The 23,438-nt window shown below is 41.9% G+C and overlaps 1 protein-coding gene across 1 annotated transcript in view; it reads right to left on the bottom strand.

Annotated features, from left to right (window-relative positions):
* Nucleotides 1-23,438, bottom strand: part of MIPEP (mitochondrial intermediate peptidase) — a 700,113-nt gene that overhangs the window by 576,296 nt on the left and 100,379 nt on the right. The window contains exons 6-9 of the mRNA XM_069202242.1: nt 20,909-21,091; nt 14,860-15,016; nt 11,670-11,718; nt 1,398-1,458 (exon numbers count right to left, since the gene is read on the bottom strand). Of these exons, the coding sequence (XP_069058343.1) occupies nt 1,398-1,458; nt 11,670-11,718; nt 14,860-15,016; nt 20,909-21,091 (450 nt within the window). The remainder of the gene's footprint in view (nt 1-1,397; nt 1,459-11,669; nt 11,719-14,859; nt 15,017-20,908; nt 21,092-23,438) is intronic.

Genomic DNA, 23,438 nt, shown 5'->3' with positions numbered 1-23,438 from the left:
CCAAGGGACTGACCCAGAGCTCAGGACTCCTTAAAGCGCTCGAGCGCTGAGTCCGCTTTGTCTCTGAAGAGACAGGTGCCATTGAAGGGCATGTCCATAAGTGACTGCTGAACATCACCTGATAAGTCAAACGCTCAACCAAGCACCTCACCTCAAGGTCACCATTTAAGCAACCGATCTGCCCAGTGAATCGGTCGTGTTCAGCCCACAGTGAATCATGAACTTGGCTGCATCTCTCCCATCAGCAACAGCTTGGGAGAGAACAGCCCAGGCCTCCTCCAGGACCAGGGGCAGCACCTGCGCGACAGTATCCCATAAAGTATGGGAATAGCGACCCAAAAGCCATGCAGTGTTCACGGACCACAACTCTAGTTGGTCCAGTCGTTTTGATTCCCTATCCAGGGGTGCGGATGGGAATACACCAGATGGGAATACACCATCAGGAGCATGACTTTGGGTCGTGGTCGCGCTCCAGGCACCACAAGCACAAGAAGTGCTGATCCGTCACCAACATCATGCGGGGACAGGAGTCACACCGCTTGAATACGGTCTTGCAGGAAGACATCTCGGCGCACCAAATAGTCAAAAACCTTGACAAAAGGGTAAAAAGTCAGTCAAAAACAACTGAGGGTAGCTCTTCTACAGATTGGCAAGGAAAAAAAAGAACTGACATCAGCGCGCCGTGGTGGCGCCTATGTACGACTGCGACGTCATCACTGCGATCACAACGCCAACAATGGACACAGAGTCGACCGACACCACCAGACAGCGAGCAATGGTACTGCTCAAAGAAAAAATTCTGGATCCACTCTGATGCCTGGAGGAAATTCTCAGGTAAGGAATTTGCAACTAGGAGTCTCTATCAGATTATGGGCGCCATTTTAAATGTGCCAAGACTGTGGTGCTGCTTAAAAGACCATCAAATAAGTGGACAAGTGTTGAATCACCTTCCATAGTTTAGGGTCTCAATAAGAAAATCCTGAACTGTCTGGACTACAGACATTTAGGGGCTGCAAACAGCTTTTTTTTTTTTTAAACACATTTAGCCACACAACATGACGTGGTAACACATAAAAAAAATTTTTAACGCTAGTTCATACTGAACTCAATTACTTTTAATGTGTAAAGTCGCAGTCTTAGGCAATAGACCACAGACCCATAACTGACAACCCCGCTATGTCGTGCTCTTTGTAGACAATATTTTACTATGCACTTTCGGCAAAGGAGTATACTGAACACTGCGGTCATTTATGGCATGCGTTGTGTGTTGCTTAACATAACAGAAAATGTCAGTGTTTTTTTCAGTTTTTGGTTCACTGAAGCATAATCATATTCTATACACAGACACATACATACACAATATGCCAGTACACAAAAATGTAATACATTTTACTTACGGAATTTGTCGGATTAAGTTTCATTTTCATCTTTCTCATCATTTCAAAATCATTTGCAGTTCTGGAAAAGAGATTTAATTGTTATTTTCTCTGCCAATGAAATGTATGTTTTGTCATAAATAAATGACAAAAACATAACCTATTTAATCATTAAACTGTTCTCAACACACCTAGTCGTTGAGCATTTTCTCTAATAAGTACTGTCCAACTGATTGAGGCAGAAGAAAGATTGTGAAAGAAACTTAAAACATTTCACATAATCTGGAAAAGAGGTTGTTTACATTTATAGATTTTCGGTATGATACCAGGTTTGTTTCATGGATGGTCTGAAGTGGCATGTTTCAGGGAATGAAGTGTAAAGGAAATCTGACTATTTATTCACCCTGGATTTTTAATGCTTTTCTCAATCTTATTTGTCCCGGTACTAGTACTCTGGGCAGCGGGACACCACTATTCAATGGCATATTATGTGAGATGCAGCACTAAAATAGTACTTTTAAAGTTGGTTTCACTGAATTGGCTCAGCAAGGCACCCCTAAATTGTGCCTTCTAAGCCTACCAGGCTGGATGTTCAATATATATAAAAAGTGGTACACTACATATCAGGTGTATTGTTCGCTCACAGGGATAAATGTTCGAAAGCTATTTTCACAGTGCAGATTTAAGCAACACTCTGTAGAAACAGGTATTGATATATGTAAGAAATGTGGTTATTGGTTATGGAGGTGGAAGCACCGCTTGAGCAACAGCCAGAATCCTTGTCAGGGAAATCAAAAAAAGTGATTAAATTAACCTGTGCTTAACCTACTAGTAGCTTGGCTCAAAAACAGTTAGGCTTAACTTAGAGGCAATGAGTCAATTATTTATGCAGCCACAAACAGTAATCAAGTGAAAACCGAACATAATAAAAATTCCACATCAATTTAGAAAAATAGAGTAAATTGTAATAAATAAAATAATATATAAGAGATTGAATTTTAAAGTTTTAGGTGAAAGGAGTGCCTAAAAGCAGCAGGCATTGGTAAATGCATTAAGTTTCACCTATGTGACTAATAATAATCTGACTTTGTTGTAAATTGTAGTTTGGTGAGCAGTTGTGCAATATAAGTTACTGAAACTCCATTAAACTGTTATAACTTGTTTATTGAGAAAGGCAAAAGTGCAGCATGTTGATTAAAGCGTGTTACAACACGACCATGCAAGTGTCAAAAAGAAACATAAATATCAAAGGGAGCGCCTCATTAGTCCAATGCTCAATCGAGAATAAGCATGTGAAAGCTGTGCGTTAATTTTAAAAAATATATATTCAATTGTGCTTCTTGTCACAATACCGTATAGTGTTCAAGAATGCTGAGAACTAAAACGACTGTTGGTAGTTCATGCAAAGGTCACCATCCTTAATTGAAATTTCGTCTCTGTCTCACATTTTAACGTGAACGTAAAACTTCCATCCCCTGGTTTCAAAAGCTGCAGCTAAACTTTCAGCGTGTTTTGTGAAAATCATAAAGTCTCCCATGTTAGTTGAGAACTTTCCCGAAGAATGTGGTGAAGCTTACCTGGTGTGAGTAAAGATGCCGAGTGCCTGTGAGTGGAGTGCTCCTATGGTGTCGTCTTTAGTACTCATCCGTTTGTAAGTGACAAAGATAAGACTAAGGCCCTCATTATAACATTGGCCGCCAAAAGACCGTTGCCGCGGCTACCTGCCGTCTGCCAAATTATGACCACAGCCAGGTTTCCGCCAGAAGGATGGCGGAAATCCAGCTGTGGCCATGCCGGCAGATGGCGGTAAGGTGGCGCTACTGCCAGCAGCAGCGCCATGCCAGTCGACCGCCGCCGGCCGTATTATGAGAATTAATACTGCCTGGCGATGTTCTGCTGGTGGACGCTGCTGCTGGTAGCAGCGCCCCGTCCCGACTCATGCCGGAGGACCCCATGGACACAGGTAAGTGGGTGCTCCGACAGGGAGGGGGTGTGTGAATGGGTGTGTGTGTGTATGGGGGGGTGTTGTATGTGTGGGGGTATGAGTGCGTGTATGTTGAGTTGTGTGAATGCGTGTATGTATGTGTATATGTGTGTGTGTGTGTGTGTGTCTGTGTGGATGTGTGTGAATGGATGCACGCAAGCGTGGATGATTGTGGGAACAGGTGTGTGTGTGAAGTGAGGGGTATGTATGAAGGGGGGGTCTGAATAGGAAGGGGGGGTTGGAGGAGAACCTGTGGAGGGGGAGTGGGGTGGGGAAGACCCCTATCAGTGACAGGGATGTGATCCCCTGTCACTGATAGTGCCTACCGCCATGGTTTTCATGGCGGTAAGTAAGCCACGAAAACCATAGAGGTAGGCAGGGTCATAATCCCACAGGCAGGCAAGTGGCGGCTGCCGGGCTGGAGACTGATGTCTCCAGCCCAGCGGCCGTTACCGCCATGGCAGTCGGTGTGGAACAGTCATAATATGGAGGAAAGTACCGCCAGCCTGTTGGCAGTACTTTCCTCCATATTACCTCTGACCGCCGGCGTCATTATGACCCCCTAAATGTCCAGGAGAATGTTGTGTTTTCTGGGTTGGCCATTATAAAATGGTCTTATTTGGCAAGAAGGCATCCCTGTCTTTCCACCCACGTGGCTTATGGGAGTCAATGTTTATGAAAGCTGCATTTGTGCACAAGCCAAGAAATGCCCGACTGCAGGTCTCAATTGTGAATTGAGTTTGCAGTGCAGATTTGAAAGGGGGGCTTAGAAACTTGAAACTGTGCGGCCAGATTTCCATAAACCCATCCAGCGAGTTTAGGAAAGACACCATAGCGTGATTAATAAAAGCCATATAGACGATGACATATGCAAGCTGCAAGCTGCCCATATGCAGAGAGCCTTTCAAAAACATGCAGAGTCCAGGCAGCCGGTCTGACCACAAGCTGGGAGCCCTTCAAAAACATGTGGGTACCAGGCAGCCGCCCTGACCTGACATACCAATTCTCCCGGTATAAGCCAACAGAAAACGCAGCCCAAGCCCAGTGGAAGAATAGCAACTGACAAGAGTTTTAGTGGAGGTTTAGTGTGCACTACTTTTTATTAAGTGGTAGAGAACGGGGAGGCGCCTTTAATCTACAGAAGCATGCTGACAAGTACCGGCTCGAGCGGTATCTGGGAGTACCAAGCCCTGATCAGCATTTCTCCATCAACAGTCTCTCTGGCGGTGCCGCCACATGCAAAACCCGGGGACAGGACTCAGGGCTGAAAGCAAGGCTTGGAAGATGATGCATTCCAAGTCTCGTGGGAAAAAAAAATAAAGATACAGCATGGAGTTAATTTAAAAAGAAGACAAACAAATGAAAGAAACTGGGTGGGACCGGACAGCGAACTAAAGCTTTTAAGCCTTCTTAAGGAAATGCCATTGTTACAAGGCATTGAATCCTAAATGGTAAAGGAATGAGAATATTTTAAAAAGTTCTGCTTCAAAAGCAGATGAAAATAGTACTTGGGCCTCTGGACACTGATGAGAGCAAACACATGAGGAAGAACAGGAAATAAAATGCTACAGTGAATAGAAACGGAGGAAAAGTAAGTGGCACTCACAGGAACCAATGAAAATCAAGGGGGCGGGATGTAAGCCCTTTTAAGATATATATTAACAATAGATTTCACAAGCACAGTGCACGCATTGTGCAGGCAAAACCAAAAAATGTCTTCATCCTCCTCACTTCAGAGTCTGGATATCCTCCATACAGCCATAACAATGAAGACAGTACACTTGCACTGTCTAGGAGAACAGTCCGCACTCCCTATACTGTGCTGCATTTGACATGGAGCGCCCACAATGGGCCACACATGCCCCAATACACAGGCTTACTTACACATATACAGCCTCCTACTAAACAAGCTACAAACGCCATACATGAGCATGCACACGACATACAGACAGGATGCCGGACCTAAGTTCCGGGCATATACATAACAGCAGAACCTTAGATATTTGGAGCCAGTAGACCTCCTGCCCAGTAATACAGATAAAAAGGTCTGGCCACACCATTTATCATTCCAAAACATGTTATGGGGTCAGCACCGCTTTAGGCTCCACAGTTAGGATAGGGACAAAAGTTCTCTGCTCAAAAAAGGACACAATTGTGAGCTCCTCCAAGCCTCCAGGTTCAGAACCTCACATATCCAGGGACAGGGCTATGGCTCTGTACACGCACTTGGATTAGTGTGATGCCAGGGACAAAATAAGTGTCAGACCAGATATGCATGCTGTCAGGCTCTCAAAAAAGGAAACAGGCCCACATAACCTGCATGGTAGCTTACTGCCTGAATACTGGTGGCTATTCCATGAAAGACCAGCATTTAAATCATCAAAATCTTTAGTGAAATGCCATAAAAGTGTCTGCGACAAACTGGGAGAAGATTCTCAGTATATTTGGAACACTTACTATGCATGATATTAGCAATCTTGCCACACCGGGGAAGCACATTTCCAGTTCTCACGGGTGATCGCTGCAAATCTAGCATTCCAGAGACCTGGTGCGATTGTCACTAGAGTTCTCCTCCCAGGCAGTTCCTTTCATTGCTGTAGGAGGAGCCTTGAGGGGGATAACACCTACAGCTGTGGTGACAATCTGTAAATCGTTTCGACCTGCCTCTGTCACTGTGGCCTCTATCATTAGAGAAATTATTGTGTGCCGGAAAATGCATACAAGGACCCTTAGTCATCTAAAGGTAAAGGAGCCGTTTTCAAGTGCTTGCAAGTGCAAACCACACATTATAGAAGATGCACATTACCTCCAAAGATTCATGGGATTAGTTCCATTGTGTCAGATCTAGAGATGTTTATATGTAAGATACTGCAATGTATACATTAAGGGAACTCAATATGTAAGGAGAGCAAGAGAAGAGCAACTTTAGATCATTCTTTTTCGGTCTGTGACATTTTTCGGCCGAGAACGATTTTGCGTTTTACCTTTTGGAAATGAATAATGCTCACAGCTATCACAGGGAATGCCATCAAAAATGCAAATTGGTCCCTGGATTTTTGAGAAAAGAGGGGCACGATTTTAGAAAGACAGAGCAATCATGGTGCGGCTGACAGAAATGTGCAGAATGAATGTGGTTTGTGCTGATGAGGGGAGCAACCTGTATTCAAAAATGGAAGTTTCTTTAAAGCTGCCAACACAAAAGGTGGATAAAAGATACACTACATGACACTGAACAGAAGTAGAGTTTCAAATAAGGAAATGTATGCAGTTACTGTGCACAGGAATACTAGCAATCCTGTTTTGTTTTTTTTAAACTGCAGCATTTCAGATTAAAGTTCACCTCAGCTCTCGCACTTTCTCTCTTGCAACAGAGATAACTGGCCTTCGACACAGCAGTGGAATGGGCTTTCATAACACTTTCCTATTTAAGGTGGTAGTCAGTAGGCAAGGCTACCGGGAATCAGAAACAACTATTCCCAAATAAAGCAAAACATTTTATTGAAATTATTATAGCTCTGGACAGCAGGAACATAACACGCACTGTAAACAGTAAACGTTATGCAGCCCTAACCAAAAGAAAAAAAAAAAGTTTCACCAACCACAGCGGATGGGAATGAGTAGTCTGGACTTGGGAAACTGAGGAGAAGCACACAAGGAACAACAGGCTACAGCCAACAGAAACAGAGGAAAAGTAAGTGGCAAGCACACGGACCGATAAGAAGTAAAGGTAAGCTGTAAGTTGATTTTAAGATATATTACCTACAATCGATTTCACTAGCACAACGCAAGCGTTGTGCAGGTGAAACCTAAAAAGCGCCTCTTGTGGTCATCTGGTCATGTTAGACCGGCGGAAAATCACAAGTTCAGACCAACTGCAATGGAACATGGATCTGATACAGGGATCAGGATAGTTCCACTTAATTAACTTCTCAAGTCCAACACTGAGTTCCATTTGCTTTGGATGAGGCCATGAGGCCGAGGCTTTTGGCGCAAAGAGCAGGTTGAGCGTTGCAGACGGTTGTTATTGTAGCACGAAGATCCGGTTATCACTGGAGCTTGGCAGGGCTGATTGCTGCAGATGGTCACTGTCAACAAAAAGTGAAGGACTCATTTTTGCAGTTGTCAAGGGGAGCAGAATTTCATCACAAACGGACCTGTTCGGGGTTGCAAGGTGTCCATACTAAAGGACTTTCACCTTTTCTTCCTGGATGAGCTTTCACTGATGCCACCCACAGTTTGAAGACCTGGGGACCATCGCTTGGGGTTCAGGACTGACTCTAGCAGAGGCCAGCAGCAGGGTCCAGGCAGGTCCAGTTGCATTAAGGCCTTTGAAGCTTGTTGTATCCAAGTAGCTCACAAAAGGAGTTCAGTCCACTAACCATAGGAGCCATTCTGGGTAGCCTGGGATTACTGTAAGGAGGCACACTCCTCTTAGAAGGGCAGTCTTTCTTCTGAATCTTCCGCAGATCAAGAAATGTTCTGATGAGTGTCTCTGGAGGTACAATATTTATGCCTGGTGCCAGCCTTTTTGTAGGGGGGGGACTACCTGGCTTCCCCCAAAACTGGTTCTGGAAATCTCTTTCACTGGTTAAGGTTCCAAACATTCTGGGGAGACCAAAGGCAGCTGAGGCCTAGAGTCAGATTCCATTGCACGTGCTGTAGTCAAAGTCCTTTGAAGTTTGAGTGGGACTGGGTACAGCCCCTTGCTAGCCTTCTTGTCATGATGGCCCAACCTGTCCACACATAAGTCCCCTTTGCCTCACTGTCTGGCAGTGTTAGAAATGGGGTCTCTAGTTGGCAGTCAGTTTACACCCAGTCCAAGCAGGGACCCTCACTCTTGTCAGGGTAAGGGAGTCACACACCTAAGATAACCCCTACTCACCCCCTTGGTAGCTTGGCACAAGCAGTTAGGCTTTTCTCAGAAGCAATGTATAAAGTATTTGTACAAACACACACAGTTACATAGTGAAAAAGGCACAAAAGGACACCACACCAGTTTAGAACAATAGCCAATATTTATCTAAATCAAACAAGACCAACATTACAAAAATCCAACATACACATGTAAAGATATACATTTTTAAAGTAAAAAGAATTTTAATCCAGAGAAATCAATGGATGCATTGTTTTAACACCAAGAATCTGGTATGTGTCAAAAATAAAGCCACAGGGTTGGGCATGCATTGGAAAAGCATTTGATGCATCGATTCCTTACTCACAAGTGAGGCCCTCCTTCAGTTCTTTCTTTGCCAGGTAAGCAATGCGTCGATTTTTTACTCGCAGGGAAGGGATGCGCTGATTTCTGGGCAGACGGCCTCAGGACCGTGCAGTGACGTTGAAGATTTGACACCCATGGACGATGCGTGGAAAATTCTGAACCATGGCAGAGATGAATCTGTGCTGAACAGGGGATGTGTTGATTTTAACGGCGCTGCATCAACTTTTCAGCCGCGGTGCAGGCGCTGCGTGGATTTTTCTGCCGCTTGGCTCCGGTGCGTGGATGTTCACGTTGAGTTCACCAGCGTCTCCTTTCCAGGGCCCAGGGACTGGGTGTGGCACCACCTGGCAGGGTAGGGTTCTCAGCAAGAGAGCCCAGGTGGGTGCTGGCAGATGAAGTCTTTAATGGCCTTGAGACTTCAGAACAGGGGGCAAGCTCAGTCCAAGCCCTTGGAGAAACTTCACAAGTAGAATTTCAGAAAGCAAAGTCCAGTCCTTTCCCTCTCAAGGCAAAATCATCAGCAGCAGGCCAGCACAGCAAAGCAACAGGAAAAGTGGCAGGTCCTCCTCAAGCATCAAGCTCTGCTCCTTGGCAGAGGTTCCTATTGATCCCGAAGTAATCTAAACGTCTGGGGTTTTGGGTTCACTACTTATACTTATTTCTGCCACTGAAGTAGGCAAACACCAAACTTCAAAGGAAAGTCTTTATAGTGCTCAAGATCCTGACTCTTCTTTGCCCTGCCTCAGCCACACCCTAAGGTGTTGGAGACTGTATTGTGAGGGGACAGACACAGTCCTTTCAAGTGCAGGTGACAGCTTCTCCCTCCCACTCTAGCCAAGTAAGACTCATCATGATATGCAGGACACACCTCAGCTCCCTTTGTGTGACTGTCTAGAGTGAATTCACAAACAGTCCAAATGTCAGTCTGACCCAGACATGTATTCGGCAGCCAGGCAGAGGCACAGAATGGTTGAGCAAGAAAATGCCCACTTTCTAAAAGTGGCATTTTCAAACAAACCTACAATCTGAAAACCAATTTCACAAAAAGATGTATTTTTAAATTGAGAGTTTAGAGACCCCAAACTCCTGATCTCTATCTGCTCTTAATGGGAAACTGCACTTAAAAGATATTTCAGGGCAATCCCCATGTAAACCTATTGGGAGATAGGCCTTGCAATAGTGAAAAACAAATTTAGCAGTGTTTCACTATCAGGACATGTAAAACACACTAGTACATGTCCTACCTTCTAAATACACTACACCCTGCCCATGGGACTGCCTTGGCCCTATCTTAGGGGTACTCAAGGGAAGGTTTGGGCCTGGCAAGTGGTGCACTTGCCAGGTCGAACTGGCAGTTCCAAACTGCCCACACAGACACTGTAGTGGAAGGTACGAGACAAGTTTATAGGGCTTCTCACCTGGATGGCACAATCAGTGCTGCAGGCCCACTAGTAGCATTTGATTTACAGGCCCTGGACACCACTTGTGCACTTTACTAGGGACCTACGAGTAAATCAAATATGCCAATCATGGATAAACCAATCACCAGTACAATTTAGACAGACAGCACTTGCACTATAGCACTGGCCAGCAGTGGTCCTAAAGCCAGCAAAAATGAAGTTCAGCACAAGATCATAACAGGAGGTCGGAAGCCAAAAAGACAGGGGAACCAGGCCAAGAGCTGACAGGTCTAACAGGTAGCAATATACTAACCCCAAAAGCAGAAACATTCACCGTCATGTGACTCGGGTCACTGACAGAAAGGCACTCCTGGGTGCAACAAGGAAATGCCAAGTTTCTAAACCTTACACTAAAGTATGCAAAAAATGATGGATGGAATGTTTGAATTAATATCAGCCACTGGTAATCATTCAAGGCTGCATCCAAGTCCTTCATTATTTTGCACACCACGCCACTCAGTTTAGACCCAGCCATATCTAAACTATTCCTGACCCTACTCCAATGGGAACAATCTAGCCAAAGTGCGAGGCCAGGTCATCCCTGAATCAGAACACAAGCAACCCTGGACAAGTTTTGCCTTAGGGCTCATCAGCCAAGTATACCTTGCTTCTAGTGGCAAAGCGTGCACAGGACCCACATCTGGGCATGCTAGTCCCACTTAGGGAAACATACTAAAGTATGCAAAATTTTGATGGCTGGAATGCTTGAATTATTCTCAGCCACTGGTAATCACTCGGGCCTCATCCCAGTCTTTGGCTTTTTTGCACACCATGCCACCTCAGCAGAGACTCAGTCATATGCAAATCAGTCTTGACCCTGCTCCAATGGGAACAGTCTAGCCCCAACTGCCAGGCCGTGTCCTCCCTGATCCAAAACACAAGCAACCCAGGACCGATACCACACATTGACTAATACTAAAAGTGTTTGTGGATTATTTGCCAGATTTTCTGTACAGCAGAGCTTATTCCTCAGAATATGAAATATTAAATTTCATGTTACAATGATAAGAATAGAGCATTTATTTTTGATATGTTAACATCCAAATACACTGAAGAAAAATAAATTGTAAATGTACATATACATGGAGTCTCTTTTCTGCCTTTCTTTCTCTTCTTGTTAAGGGCCAACGGCTGATGATGAAAAATGAATGCCAGTGCTCACCACTAGGACTATCAACAAAACGTAGGCAATTGCTCCAACATCAACTTTCTCAAGAAGGTCAAAAATAGATATTATACCTATGTTAAGAGCCTTCAAGTAGTTCACTTTCAGACTAGTTCATTGGTGTGGAAAAGTTTAAGAAAAGAAAGCGTTATGCCTAAAATTACAGGACATTAATTAATATGCACAATCATAAAGAAATGTAGAATTACAAAACAATGTAACAGAATTTTAAGTTTAGTCATGACTCTATTTTAGAGGACACTTTTAATAAAGATAAACACTTTGCATGTTTGTACAATGTAATCAAAAATATCCACTGCAAAAGAAGTTTTGAAGGACTATGCATTTCATTAAAATAGTAAACGTGGCCTGCTCTTACGAACTGGTGATATTCCTTATTCCTTGCAACAGGTGGGTGCACTTTTTGTATAATGAAAACAATTACAAAAGCTTAACATGATCTCACCTTTCAGTTAGCTTTTCAGACAATGTCTCAAGAAATGTCATCACGTTTTCTATAATAGAGTTAAAGACAAGAACATTAAATTAAGGGTCACATGGTAGACGATTTTTAGTCATGCCTGAATCTAAATGCAGTTTGAGTAAAATTATATAAGCAATCAACAGAAAATGAATGAACTACCCCAAGTGATTAATTTGCCATTTACAACTGAACATGTCCGTGTAGTTTTACCTCACACAGCAACAAAAACAGTTTCACCAATGTGAAGCAATTCAGGCATGAAAAATGATATCCCTTGTATACCGTGGCAAGCAGGTTAACCACCCTAAGAATCCCATGTGCATGTATTCACTTCAAAGTACTGTACTTTCAAAAACAGTGTGCAAAATGCGGACAATGTACTTATTTCCTGACATTCTAGTCCTACATTGCCTCCAGGATCCCTTACTTGTGGAAACCTCTGTCAAAACAGTGCTTGCCCTGGCAGCTGCAAACATAGAAGAGCAGAATAGGTTTTAGGCTTCTAATGTAGTGTTTTGCTATTATCGTTTCAAAGCATCATTAGGGCAGTGTGATCTACCAAGGGATGCTGGTAGACCACCACTCGACTTCAGAGAGAGGAAAACAATGCATCTTCTGACCAGAGGGATCATACCACGCCATCCTTTCCATGACTGCAATGCCTATGCATTACATAAAGCACACTGCTTCATGCATAAAGCATTACGAGGCCACACTGTGGTTACTTAACCAGACTGTCCTGAATAAAATATTCAATCCAAAAGCCAAGGTCAGCATCTCAAAACAAACTGCACCTGCATCCTCTGTTATTGGAATGTTTTCGGGGAAATAATACCACCTAGACAGTAGAAAGTCTGACCCTTCGAAATTCACCTCTGACACACCTATAAATAGAACCAGACATTAGGTTCAGGTTAGGCTTTGACACTGTTTCGCTCCACCCATGGCATGAAAATGTATTTCAAACTGCCCAAAGCCAAAGAACAACAAATATGGTCAGAATGGAGTGGTCGGGATTTCTGCCCACAAATAGTTTTGAAAACAAAGGTTCTGACTTTTCCACACTTAGATACCTGTAGTTACCTTCCTGTAGAGTACACGCTAGGTTATCAGCATCCTGGACTTCTATGAATGTTGTGTCCGAATCATGATCATGAGGGGCTCTCTCCAGAACGTTCATGAGCAGGATTCCAAGTTGGTGGTTGGTTGCAAAGAGTTGGTTCGAGCAGGTTTAAAGAAGTGCGGTCATCGTTGTCTCCTGTGTTATCCTCATAATGAAATTTCTCAATAAAAAACATTTTATGTACTTACGAGATCGCCTCATCTTTCATCAGTGAACTAAGCGGTGAAAGGAGAGGTCTATGGTAAGGCTATTTTTGTAAGCTGCAGTTTCCTGAATGTGCCTCCTTATTCCACCCACCTTTCACTAGCGACGAGCTGATGGGTCAGAAGGATTTCATTTCAATGTTTTTTTGATGGGATCCATTGTCAAGGGGGCGGTGTTTCTAACTGCAGAGGACAAGCAGCAAGATTTAGCGATACTTCGTGGCGATCTCCTGAACGCAAATTCCTGTTGGATCAGTGACTGTCAGGGTGAAGTCAATCCACTCTCTGAGCGCAAGTGAGTGGAGAAAAGTCTCTGGGACTGTGCTGGTATCATATATATTGGATTACACATCGTGCTTGGTTTGAAACACAACACATGCGTCTTATGAAAAGGGGTGGCATGGACTGACGCAACTCCTAGGACACTGCTGAGAAGGGAATGAAGTGCTTGTGTTCTACGTCAAGCGTCAGAAGTGTTTACGTGTGTGCCACGTAAAAATATAATGTGCAGCAACAATGAGGATGTCTCCAGCATTTTGGTTGTATGAGGAGCCACATCGTGTGCTCACCAGCTGAAGCGTGTACCTGAAGTAATAAAGTTTGAGTGCCATGGGTATACAGGCATTCTTGAACTGACTCATTGGGGTTTGTACATTTGATCTTAGTAGGTGTAGTGTGTTTCGACCGCATAGCAACGGTAAAGTAAGGAAGAGTCCATAACTGAATCTCATCACTTGTGTACGGTGAGTCACACGTAATTTTTGGGAAATCGTTTTTATGGTTTGTTCCTTTCTTCCAAGTAAAACATTTGCAACATCACTGTGGAGTTAGTTCTACAAATTTCACCACGCTGCTGAGTCTATAAAAGAAGCTGCTTTCATGGTTTTAATTGACATTGAACATGCAAAATGTTACTTCACTACCGTTTTCCTTGCCTCATCCTGATGAACCTGGATTAAGTTATGGCAAATAGAAAAAAAAATCATGAGCTATGCTCGTGATTGTGACACTAGTCTTGGTGCTGAGAGGAAGCTGGAACTTTTGACTCATTTTTTAGGAGCAGAGAAACAGGATGTGTTGGAAAAACCGCTCAAAGCTAAGTGATGGAGATGCTCAGGGACGTAATGGACATGAAACTGTCTTATAGAAATTTGACTATCATCATCTACCTTGACTCCGCACACTTCTAGAAACATTTCAGTTTGGTAGACGAATACAGAAGGAAGACGTAATAGTTGTAGAGTATGGAACGGCTTTAAGTAAACTGGAGATGACGTGTAAATTTGGAGGTTTATGTTAAGAAAGGATTAAAGATCAATTCGTACTACTTTTCAAATCAGACATGAAAAGAACCTTAGCTCAAGAATAAACCTGCCATGTAAGTCGTTATTGCAACTGTTTCTTGCGTGTGCCTCCATACTTTACCCACTTTTTAATTTACAACATCACCAGCCTCTCAGGATTTGGCATTACAGTGGTATAACACAGAATTCAGAAAAAAGAAATGGATTTGAGAAATACAGTGTAGATCCTTTCGAAGTATAACCACCCATCCAATGAGGTGCCATAATTACGTTTGCTGATAAAACTACATGGTCTTCTCTCATTGGATTGAATTAATATAGTATTTTGTTGCTAATAATTAAGCTGGCAATTGAAATAGCTGTTGAGTCAAGGTAAGTATTTCTGCAAATATTTCCTTTACAGTGAAGCATCTATCCTTTGAGTGCAAATATCATGGTAGACTGGAATCAAACAATATGCTACGTCTAAATATATTTATCACAATATTATCATCTCATCACCACCTACAAGTCTTCTTGTGCTCCAACAGTGTTAATTTTACCTGGGGTTTTAGCCATTGTTCCTTGCAAGGCCCTGTGCCCAAAGGAAGGATAGCCAACCAACTGAGCCAAAAGATGCCGGCTGCTAAGCAATTCCTCCAAGCACTTTAGCTGGTTTGCATTAGGATAAAGAAAAATCTTGTACGCTGCTTCTCGCACCTGATGATAAAACAAAACAAAGTCAAACTCACTTGAGGCTGTGCATTTTACTTAAATGTTCTTTAAAAACAGTTATGAAGACTTACAAACATACACACAAGTGTAGTATTGCATCCAGTTAAAAGCTTTCCACCGAGGTCAGAAAATTACTGGTTCCATTGATTACTTCCTTTTCCCGCGTTTTTAAGCCAGCAAAGAAGTATAACATGCAGACTCCGTGTTTACAGCACCAAATTCCGCATGGTTTATGCTTTTTGACCAGGCGATACATTTCACTACCTTTTTCGCTAGCAAGATCTGAAAGGGAATCGGCTGGGGCGTAATCATTATCCATAAACTACTAATAATTACAATCATGACCAAGGTGCCATTTCAACATGATTCGAAATTTCAAGCAGCACAATTCCAGGGGAAAATGAAGTAGACTGGAAAAGAATGGATCTTATAGCCGCTGGGATAAAACTATCATATAAATCATTTTCAGAAAGCTCTGTGGTAATCTGATGTCCTTTCAACAGCCCCGTAATGTTACAATTGTGTTATCTTTCTGCTCCTTCAATTAGAGCTTTCACAAGTTTATGTTGCAGCCACCATTCTAAACAAGCATTGATGATGCCAACAAGTCTAGTGTATGAATGCACTTTTAAGCCAGACCTGAAAATCTATGTACGTTAGTGACTGTCCTCCTTCCATCTGTGTTGCTGCCAGAGAAATACGCCATAAATTATCTAGTTGTCTAAGACACTTTATTAGCATTACAATACCATGTGTACCCCTGAAAATTCAAAGGCGGGCAGCTGGATACATAAACAGAATGATTACAGCTGTGTAGAGAGCAATCGCTTTTTTCTGGAAGCACACAACTTCTGCCAATCAAAACATGTACTCCTGACTGCCATCATGTGGGTGGAGCCAAAGTCCCACTCCTGGTAAGTCTCACTTAATTGTCTGGTGACAACTGTGCTGTCAAGCCAGACCATAAAAAAAACTCTGGGTTGCTTCCATTTTCAATATCAAAGATGCTTTCTTAACAATGTCTCCGAGATAAAAGGTACAAAAACAGCAAATCAAACCCTAACTAAGCCATTTAGAAAGCAGGCATAAAGAACCGAGCTGAATTCATAGCACGATGAAATGAAATCAACCACTGTTCTAATAAAGTCCTATTTCACTACAAATTAATGTTTTTAATGAAAATGGTAAAAAAAAAAAAAAAAACAGTGTAGCTCTTAGCTGAACCTATAAAATATAAACATTGCTGATCTCAGTTCTAGAATCAGTGTGCACATAATCAAATGAGAATGAAAAGGCAGGCACCATGAACCGAGTTATACATGCAGGTGTAACAGCGAGTCTTGTAAAATGCCTCCTTCGTTTCAACCATGGGCCACCCAAACAAAGTGGGCTGATTGGAGCTGCATTCAACTGTATACTCTATGGCCTCGATTAGGGGTGCTCTGGTAACCTGTGCAATAATTACTGCACCCGATTAAGTCGAGCAGTGAGGTGCTATCGGGTGTAGCAATTATTGCTGATTCGGAGTTTTGCCCTTATATGCACATATGGGTGCTAACCACACAAAACTCTGCGTGCTCCAGTATTTACCAGGTCTTTTTTCCCAGTAAATACTGAGAATATGGCCTTCCGACATGTACCTAGGGACAATGGTGGCAATGCGGTGTTTAATACAGTACACACAATTCAGATATGTGCAGAAACAGGGATTACTTAACATATCAAAATTATCTGAGGCACTGCGAGGCAAACACTTAGACATATTCTAGGGCCAGAGGCTTAAAAAGATGTAAAATATGGTTTCAGCAAAATTATCACATATTACTGCAGAGTAAGAAGTCACACAGATTTCGTGCACAACGCATTGATTAGCAAGCCACATGTGCCCAAGGATAAGGCAGTCATTTATGAAATTCTGTGATAGCCCACAAGGAGTGAATAAACCCCTTTAAAAAACTGTATTCAGATGCAATTGCAATGCATAACTACAGTGATAACGGAAATATGGAGACATTAAAGGCAAGACACAGAAGAAGGATCAACCTCCTTCAGGGCAATCTAGTTGTACATACTATGAAAAAGCTTTTCCTTCATTTCATCATCATCATTAGCAATATTATGACAAAGGAATTTCAGGGATTGTCATGTTCTGGCCTTGAAGGAGTATGTATGGCAGACTTTTCTTTAGAAATTTCAAATAAAGAGAGTTGCCATAGTCCAATCTAGGATTATCACACACCAGATAAAAATCCCTTGAAATGTATATGTTGTATACTGTCTGGTTAGTGCTTAATTTATAAAAGAATAAGTGCTGGTGCCCAAAGTTTTGATATAAAGCCCATGGCAAGCACTATCGAATGTCAGGGGTGTCACATATCAAGGCTGTAAAGTGTTAATTCCGCCTCATGCATCTTTCATCCATAAAATGGCACTTCCTGTCACGTTTTCTCACTCTTCCAGGTACCTTTTCACCATTGCGGTTCTTTGTCACAGTTTTTCAGTCATTCTCTTCCTCCTCACCCCTTTTGTGTTTTTCTTTTTACTTATCTGGGTCAAAGTCTGATGAGAAAAAATATGTGCCAGTCCCCAAAAAGAAGTGCCATTAAGCACCATCCGTTCAAATTAAGCACTTTGTAAGATTATTCTCAAGTCTCAGATAGAATGTAATTTTTTTTTGCAGAGGATTCAACCTAAGGTTTTCACCTAATCAATGGCCAAAGCTGCTTCTTTCTTACCTTTTGGTTAGAATAATTGTCCTAACAACAGAAGAAAGCAAATAGAGGTGGGAAGACAGCATGCTTATACTTGAAATTCAGACTAACATGATCTCAGTTTAGGTCCGCTTGAGTTGCACAGAGTTCCACCTCATCCATAAATTGATTTCTTTTGAACACTAGTTCAAAATCTAGTTTTGTTTTTCTACAAGCCTTTCTAGAATTTGTTCATCATCAGCCTACACATGGCATTCCAATCTGCTTTTATTTAAAATATTCTTAATGGGTTTTAGAAGCAGAAAATTTAAAAGATCTAAATTGCATCTATCAGCCCTACCCCTTGAAGGAAGGGCTAAGCCAATTTGTGCATGGGTGCTCATGAATGCAATTTTTGTCAACTGATAGATCACGATCTCATGGTTCACTGTTTCTAAAGTCACTGAAAGTACCAGCATTATAAACAAGCCAAAGTCTCATTGACTAGTGACTTAAGCAAATTGTAAACTACAGCTATCAACAGTGTCTATTTCATGTTTAGTCCTAAACCTATATAGCGCCAATACAGTTTTAAATGTGATTGAAAGAATTTTGAATACGTTTGTTCGTTGTTTTACTTAGAATTGTCAGACTGGCTGAGCAAGGGTCTTCTAGATACAAGGTAGGTTATTTCTACAACATCCTGAAGATGGCTTGCTTCACTATACCCAGAACTACTCCTTCCTGCAACAATGCATTATGATGGACATGAATCCAGGAGCAAACGATTCAGGATTCTGGAGCGAGATCAATTGACAAGTATTTTTCCTTTTATTTTCTTCATTAAAATACCAATAACTTTCAAGGAAAAAGTTGGAAATTAGAAAATTCTTACTTGTATAGTATCTTGGACCTCCTTCTGGCTCATCAGTCAACTGAGGCTTAGGTTTTATATGGCTGACTTTAATTGACTTTCTCCTGAAAGTGATGGGTGATAGTGTCACAGAGTACCTGCAAGGTTGCTCTGGTGTGAGTATGTGCTTTGGAGTTCTGAGTATGTTTTAATGATATGCACAATCATTTTCCGGAATCATTTCTATCCAGCACTTTTTCTCACAATAAGGCCTGTTTCGTAATGGTCATCACAATATTTTCAAAATTGGAACTTATAAGTGGCTTTGTTGTGTTAGAGGTAACATTTCCTGCCATTTTCTTTCTAGGGTTCATGTCTTGTTTTAATTATTCTAGTTTTCAGGAGAATCAACTTTTTGATGCATTTGCATCCGGTTCTTCATCAGCTGAAGTAACATAAGAAAATCAAAAACATCTCCCTGCAGCAAAGAACTGTCTGGAGTCAGTGTATTACGGTCACAACATGTTGATACATGGTGCAAATTGACAAACAAGAGTGTTCCACTCCCTCAAAATACTAGTTGTCCTTGGGAGTGTGTATTTTATGCCAACCGTCAAACATAAAGGTGATACTCCTTCCTCCTAATGAATATTATATCCACACGGATTATAACAAATCCGTCAAAAATTAGGGTATCCAAACTAGGATTTCAAGTATTTGAAAGTCAGGTTTCACTGTCCTCAATAAATCTACTGTGAAAACCAGAAAATTCCTGATGAACTAAGCAAATTTGGCATTGCAGGCTGAGATATTCTCTCTTCCAAGATATGGAATATCCATATCCCTAATTCAGTGATGGGCTGTTATGTGCTGAATGGTAGCAATAGGTATCCACATATTTCAATTATGTCAGTATATTTAGCCAAAAAGATAACATAACAGATAGGTCAGCATGAGTCTTAATAGGAGCAACCACCCCCACTTATGCCTACTACAGCCTACCACGAAACTATGTATTTTTCAGGATCTGTGATTGCTTGAAAGCCATTTTTCATTCTTATCATGATTATTTTTTTTCCTGGCTAGAATAATGACCAACCCTTCCTTGCACTATCAGGCTTCACATAGGCAATGTATGTGTTATATGCTCCCTCCTTGGCTTGGTGCTTCGTGATGGCATCCAATGATAACCACTGGACAGTGTCTGCCGGTAGCGAATAGAAACTACAGTTATGTATGCTGCCTGGATCCAAGTATTGCCATAGAGCAAAAGCAAAGATATTGGAGCCCACATTTATAGAGGAAAAAAACAAAATTCAAGTCCCAGAAGTCATTGGTGCTGCTGACTAAAAGCCCAGATAGGTTGAAGATCTCACACAGTACATTGGGCAACTATCCATCACTGCAGTGGCATGATTATCTCTGAAAGATAAGCTGACCTCGAGCACGATCTGTGACATATCAATCACAATACAGGATCACCTGCGAAAGGTCAGTAGGGCTGGCTAAATATATGGCACATTATAGATTGGCTTCTGAAAGGAAGGTGGGGCTGGTTCAGATTCAGTCAAATGTCACTAAAGAAATAAAAAATCAGTAGAGCTGGACACAGTCAGTCACAAGCCAGGTTCAATTCTGAAAGGCTGGAAGAGGCCTAATCAGGCATCTATCAGTCTAGCAACGGAAAGAACGACAGAGTGGACTGAGTCAGTCGGATTCCAAGTATCCTCATATTATCGGGTTAAGCCCAAGCACTACTGCATCACATGATGAAAATTAAGTGAACAAAACAAAAAATAAACTTAACAGGTGTATTTGTAAAGCCTACACCCACATAAGGCGTCCTTTTCACTACTGACAGATACAGAGATTTGCTGTTACCCAGCTCAAAGGTACTCATTTTATCAACCTCGAAAATATGATAGATGTGTGAACCCACTGGGATCTCAAATGTGACCATCGGGACACACAAAGATCAGTGAGATAAATTCACACCTTAATGCAAGACTTTTGCCAAATTAAAAACCTGCATATAAAATATATATTATTTTATACATCGATCAATGAAAATAAGGTCTAATAGAGGCATTGCGGTTATAATAACTATAAGTCATTCGAACTTTAGGTATAGTAGCAAATCGGTAATTTTCAGGTGCCTAGGGCATGTCTAGTGGTAATGCAAGTGTAAATATTGAATTCAGCAAAGTAAAACGCCAATACGTAAACAAAGAAACACAGAATAGGATTATTTCCTACCATTTTAACATTTACTCATTTCAACACTTATGCAAGCAATATACTTGAAATTCACATTTTTTTCTATTGTACACATACCAGATCATCTGGCGAGTCTGCATATACACTTCCAATCTGTATGTAATTCCCATCCAACGCAAAGTTATGCTGGATGTGAGCTGGCAACACTTTCTTTTCAATCTTGTTGGGAAGATGCGCTCCTGAAATGAATTCACTGCTTAAGTCCAAAATGTTGACATTGAGGTTAACCGCCTTTTTACGCTGAAATGGAACAAATTAAAAGTTAAGATAGGAGTTTCCAAGTAACCACAATATAGAGGGCGCTGTTATATTTTTCAATGCAATTAGAGGCATACATGGTGACAATATATAATTGAACATCAAAATAATACGTATTACACTTTTCAGCTCTAAATAAGAAAACATGCATGCACCTAACGCTCTCAGAACGTGCACTGACAAAAAAACTGCTTCACAAAAATGATGTGACATATGTAATGAATAGAAAACATCCCATACAATAACAACTCTATGTCAGGACTGGAGGCTCCGATTATGTATTTCCACTTCAGTTATTTCGGCTCAGGGGGCAATAAAACCTTAACCATTAACTTAAAAGACTTCATTTCCCATGAGTCTTTTTTTACCACAAACATCAATGTTCACCAATGGCCTTGCTCTCCCCAGCCGCCTTTCCTTTATGGTGGTCTTTTTCCGATTTATTCACTTGTGTGACGGGTATTGTAATCTGGTGGCCAGGAATTATCACAAGCTGCCAAGTAGGCAGGGAATGTGCTCGTTACTGGCCTCCTTTTCCTTTTTAATAGGGTCGAGCGGCACAAGCGCTCTGGCCCCTGTTGAAATCTGTCTGTGGACTTTTAACTAAGCCCATCACTTTGGCTGGTTTGTGGGCTTGCCTTTTAAAATGCGCTTGATTTTATTAATGACAAGCATGCATTTGTCATGCCTTTTCCGGTGTTTAGCCCTCCTCTACAGCACTGGTAAACTACTGAAAACATACGCGGCTCCATGTTTTCCGAATGGCTTCTGCACTACTTTTTTTTTATTTTATTTCCTACGCAGCTCGATCTCGCTGGGCAGTAGTCAGCGCTTTGCATGACATCGACCCTGTTACATGGATAATTCTACTTTTGCTAGTTGCGTGGATAATGCTACTTTTGCCGGATACATGGATAATTGCACTTTTGCCGATACATTACACTGTGAGTGAACTTCTGTTTCCTTTTCTGTGCCTCCTTCGCACTCATGGCGACCGTCAGCTCGCATATGTGAAACTTTTTTACTTTTCATTATCAGTTTATGTGGCAAGAAAAGTCCAGTTAGGAGTTTACAACGCTGATAGCTCTAACTCGATCTTTTTGTTTCCTACACTGCGCGATCTGGCTGGGTTTTACACAGCGCGATCGTTTAAAAAAAAATATATTGTTTTGTAAATTTCCTCCATCCACACCCCCGCCCGCCCACCCCCTGAGATTTGCGGCACCCACCGCAGCACATATGCATTGCCACGCATCCTCCTGTGTACAACGCTAATAGCTCTAACTCGAGCAAACTCGACATCCATAGCATTGCAAATGTTTGTTTTTTTATCTTTGAACCGTCCTGGTGACTGTACGTCTTGCCACCCTGCTGTTTGTTTTTGGTGTTCCAACCTCTCTTCTGCTGTTATCATGTGAGCAGGGTTCATGGGGATTAAGGGGGGGGGCTACAATGAGAAGTATTGCCATGTTAAAGCATTCCCCGCTGCTAGGGCTTTGGCACATCTGCTCCAGCTGGGCAAGGGATCTAATGCCCCACCCGTTCCTGAGAAACATTTGCTCCCAGCTTCCTTGTCGTTTGCCTTTATAATTTTGCACACTTGTGCTGAAAAGGGAGGCACTGCAACAGAGTTTACATCTCCAAGATACGCAAGCGATGTGGCCCAACACAACTGCGAGAGCAGCAGGCATCGTAATTAAGGAACCAGATGGGGAAACCTGCCATAGCTCAATATTTCATAATGCGAGACACAGCGATCACATCTCATGGTAAACAGCTGAGTAAATGTTTTAAATGTAATGTTTGGCGCTCGCATGATAACAGTGTAGTTGTGTTGCGAAGCTCTGAAATGCCCCCATACAGAGTGTGCGCTATATGGAACCATGAATTAGATCCACAGCCATCCTGTGCGCCTTTCTTTCTTAAAGCCACAGTGTTATTTTGGACCGAGTTCTAACATGCCTATTGTACATTAAATGAAACAGCCTTTCCTTATTTGCCATTTGTGTGATCGAACCATTAATACTGGATGAAATGTTTAATAAATACTATCGATCTGCATTAAAATCCTGTAAATTACCTTACCCGATAACTATAGTGTTTTGTTAAAAACCCGACAGCAAACTATTGTGAATGTTTCTTATACTTGTCCAAATCATCTGCTGATGGTATAATTCAATAGCCAACTGATTACTAGGTCTCAGGCATTGCTGCCCAGAGCACACTGTCTTACCATGGAATGTTGTTCTAGCAGGAGAAAGTTATTTTCCTGGTGGATTAACATTTTCATTACCAATGTTTCGGTTTTTTGTGACATCGAGTGTCTGTA

Source organism: Pleurodeles waltl, chromosome 8 (genome assembly GCF_031143425.1).
Source record: "Pleurodeles waltl isolate 20211129_DDA chromosome 8, aPleWal1.hap1.20221129, whole genome shotgun sequence".
NCBI lineage: Eukaryota > Metazoa > Chordata > Amphibia > Caudata > Salamandridae > Pleurodeles > Pleurodeles waltl.
The sequence above is the reverse complement of the archived record's forward strand: the minus strand, read 5'-3'. Positions and strand labels throughout refer to the sequence as shown.